Here is a 3,537-nt window from a genome sequence, read left to right on the forward strand (position 1 = left end):
CTAATTTCAGCTCACAAACTTCGTCAGAAAAGTTGAACAGCAAGCCAAAACCCTTAAGGCACTTTCCCTCGGAACCACCCGTTTGCAATTACTCCAACGGTTAGCTAAACGAGCTAAAACGATTTCTGGGAAAGATCTGCAATCTCCGGTTGACTCACGGAATTCCAGGTAGCCAAACTCGTTTCGACACTTAAGAAAGAATTTTATCCGTATGATCCACTTCCGCCTGAAATGGATAGCTGGAACTCTGATATTGTAAGAGAAGCGATGTTGCATCGCTTTAAGTCACGATATCCAATTCGATAATCTATAGTGACCGTCAATGATCTGTCAACACTTTCGATCGATCTATCTTAGCTTCATAATTGGAAGCAATTTTGGGTGTGTGCTTTCAAGTGTATCTAACTTGCCACCTAGTAATTCGTCATTTTCATTGATAGGAGACGTTAACGTTGTAACCCAATATTGCCTTCAAGTTGCATTATCAGCCTAACGATGAATGCGCGTATTTTCAGTTCGAAAATAACCAATCATGCAAAATTTTGCACAGGGCTCGGTTACGCTGTCGTGAAGTCGTGGATAGGACAAAAGGGTTTGAACAACATCCGGAGGGTTTGAAAAAGTAGTTTTTATTACAGTCAATCGTTAGTATTTCTTAGGCTGCTGGTTTCGCGTCTGTTGATTGAACAGTGTCGTTTCCGGCCTGAGTCTTGGGGGTGGTTTGGTGGGTTCTTCTTCTTCCGGAACTTCCGTCGTTGACGGCTGCTTGGCGATCCACTCAAGCGCCCTTTGTATGGCGATGGGAATCGGGGGTGGCGTGGGAAGATGAGCCCCGGCGACTTGGGTGCCAAATTCGTCGGCTGTCCAGCTCAATGAAATCGGAGTACCGTCGGGTGCGTTGTATTGCACAGAGCCCTGGATCAGTTGGGTCTCGTCCGATGTTCCGGCGTATTTCCGGCTCCCGACTTCCTTCTGCAGGATTCCACCCTCCGTCTCGTAGTTGAACGAATAGTGCCCTTTATTGTCACCAAGGTTGTGCTCTGCGGAAATCACCTTCTCCGGCTCCCGGAAGTACTCCTGACTCGATGATAATCCGGCGCTGAAGGCCAACAACTGAAAGAAAAATCGTAAGCAAACAATGAATCAAATTGTTGCGATTGGATACTCGAAGAAATAATTTTGAGGCGTTGCAGTTATTCGGTCAACGATAACTGTGTTGGAAAAAAAACATTCTTGAGTACCTCAGTTTCGTAATTCACGAAGTTATAAGAGATATTTATTATTTTCTAATCACTTGTTGAATGTCAAGATTTCCTCCGGCAAAACTGTGACACAGATTCAAATTCAATTTAGCTTCAACACCGTTTTGCCCGGGGCAAAAATGGTCATTTACTTATGCAGAGTATGTGGTAATTCACAATGATTTGATCTATCCTGATTCGTAATATTTTTAACTTCTTTGCTTCTCGTGGCTGTTCTCTTTTCTTATTAAATATCATCATCAGCCTTACAGATCTCGCGAATTCACATAGACGAATGCTACTACAGCGGTTATCAATCACTGCAGATCTGCAAGGCCACCCGAAGGTAGGTTGTAAAAAAAAGTTTCACTCTTACTGCACAAGAAATGCAAAGCCAGAAGCCGCCTATCTATTACATATACTGTATATAATCTATCAACGAGCCCTGCGATTCACATCTGGATCGACGCGTCGTGCAATCTGATGCAAAAAATTAAAAAATATTCTCTCTCTCCCTCCCTTTGTTCGCCTTCCGCGACCATCGAACACGATAATCTCTGCCAATTGCTTGTCGCGTAACGTTATATGTTAACGAATTTAGCGTTGCAGTTGAAGGAGACCGGAATGAAAATTGCGCCAGAGGGGTTGAAGAGAGAAGAGGTGGAAAAAGAGACGCGGCGATCAGGTGCGAAGGGGAAATGGAAGGGGGCGGATAGGCTGAGACTGGGTCACCCATGAAGAACGAGAGTCCCGCTACGAACGGCCCCGATGCACTCACCAGGAGGACGCGCATGCTGTACATTATATCTTGCCAAATGAGGTGCGGAAGGAGTGGTTATCGACAGAAGACGAAGCACGTGCGGCACGTTTAACAGAATGCCCGGAGATCAGTCCGATGGTCTCTGGAGTGGAGATGGCGACTAACTATTTGCCGGTTGGGGGCCGAGTCTGCCTTTATATCCACGACAATCACCTAGCTTTACATAACCCGGGAAAGTGTACTTTGAGCAACTACTCCAGCTAGGACTTCCACCTCGGCATCCTGCGCCCGGCTCCTCTGGTTCTGAATCCTCGAGGCTTGGGGGGTACGCGTCCTTAGTTTCTACCCTGCCCTCTTCAAACGCCCCGGAAAGACAATCTCACTGGACTTTTCGACTTCGCCGAGTCTCCTTTCATCCACCTTACGCAAGCTCGATCGTCGCTGGAAAAACAGGACGGGGTACCAGGCTTGACCTTCGCACTGTACAATTTCGATGGATTCCATTTTAAGATCGTGTTATACCTGGGCGATTATAGACTTCGTTAGAAGAGGAAAATGGAAGCGTTGCTGAATGATTTTTTTAAACAACCAAGGTCCTTGAGACACATCTGGGTCAAGCGGTCACTGAAAAGGTCAAGTTTCATGGTTCACGTTTCGGGAGACCAATGCGCGTGATTTATTCAACGAATCCCGTATTATTATATGTTAATTATATATATATATATATATATATGAACGCATTCGTTCAACGCTTATCCCCGTGGTGCAGTGGAAACTTTCATTTAATTCTGGCCATGAATATGTGTCACGTAATTTGTGTAATTACGTCGACTTAAATTAGCATCGATCCATCGACTTTGAGATTTTGCAAGCGAGCCGGCGCATCTCGAACATGCACTAACCGGTAGTTAATGTCAATCCATACCCGAACAAGAATAAGGGGACGATTCGGTATCGCGATGATCAATCCGCCCGAGTGTCGACATGAATACTGTACGGTTTTGTAAGAAAATGTGGAAACTCTTTCAGAATGGTGAGTTGCCGCTAATCGTGTTTTGTCTCCATCGAGCATACGGAGAAAAAACAAACCTTGCCACTGTGCTTACCGTGAAGACGGGTCAAGCAGGCCAAATAAGGGTCAAGTTGATCAACATCGTCGAGTCTCAGCGATGTGACGGATGAATTCGAGGACACTTGTCACTTGAAAGACGTATTACAAAAAATTGTACGAAGCTATCGGGAGGTTCAACTCCTGTCACACAGTAAATGAGTACACCCGTAATAGAGCTTGTTGCAGCGACTCGACGCTTGACGTTACCGCTGTTCTTGGATGCCAAGAAATATGAACGCCGAGTCCTTTGTCGACTCATAAATCTTTGAACTCCAGGCTATCTTGTATCCCAATCATTGTCTTGGGCCCAGTTGTCCAAACCTGATTGACTCAGCACGCGAACACTTCCACCTTAATATTACCAGGTAAGTGTGTGATGTGTTCCGCGCGTCATCTCTGTGCTTCCAACGTTTATCCGTATGAAG

General features: G+C 45.5%; 1 protein-coding gene across 1 annotated transcript; it reads right to left on the bottom strand.

Moving 5' to 3' along the window:
• Positions 1 to 613: 613 nt before the first annotated feature.
• LOC107222808 (endocuticle structural glycoprotein SgAbd-4) lies at positions 614 to 2,197 on the bottom strand. Its single transcript, XM_015662318.2, has 2 exons — positions 2,020 to 2,197; positions 614 to 1,113 (listed from the first exon to the last, which is right to left on the bottom strand). Exons 1-2 carry the CDS (start codon positions 2,041 to 2,043, stop codon positions 646 to 648), a joined length of 492 nt encoding a protein of 163 aa, XP_015517804.1. The 5' UTR covers positions 2,044 to 2,197; the 3' UTR covers positions 614 to 645.
• Between the last annotated feature and the right edge of the window lie 1,340 nt (positions 2,198 to 3,537).

The sequence above is a fragment of the Neodiprion lecontei genome, chromosome 1, assembly GCF_021901455.1.
Source record: "Neodiprion lecontei isolate iyNeoLeco1 chromosome 1, iyNeoLeco1.1, whole genome shotgun sequence".
NCBI lineage: Eukaryota > Metazoa > Arthropoda > Insecta > Hymenoptera > Diprionidae > Neodiprion > Neodiprion lecontei.

What these genes read in the sequence shown, in the direction of transcription:
- LOC107222808 (XM_015662318.2), bottom strand. Translation starts at nt 2,043, where the DNA reads ATGTACAGCATGCGCGTCCTCCTG. An exon ending in ACAGCATGCGCGTCCTCCTG is followed by an intron (nt 1,114 to 2,019) that starts GTGAGTGCATCG and finishes TTTTTCTTTCAG; the next exon opens with TTGTTGGCCTTCAGCGCCGG.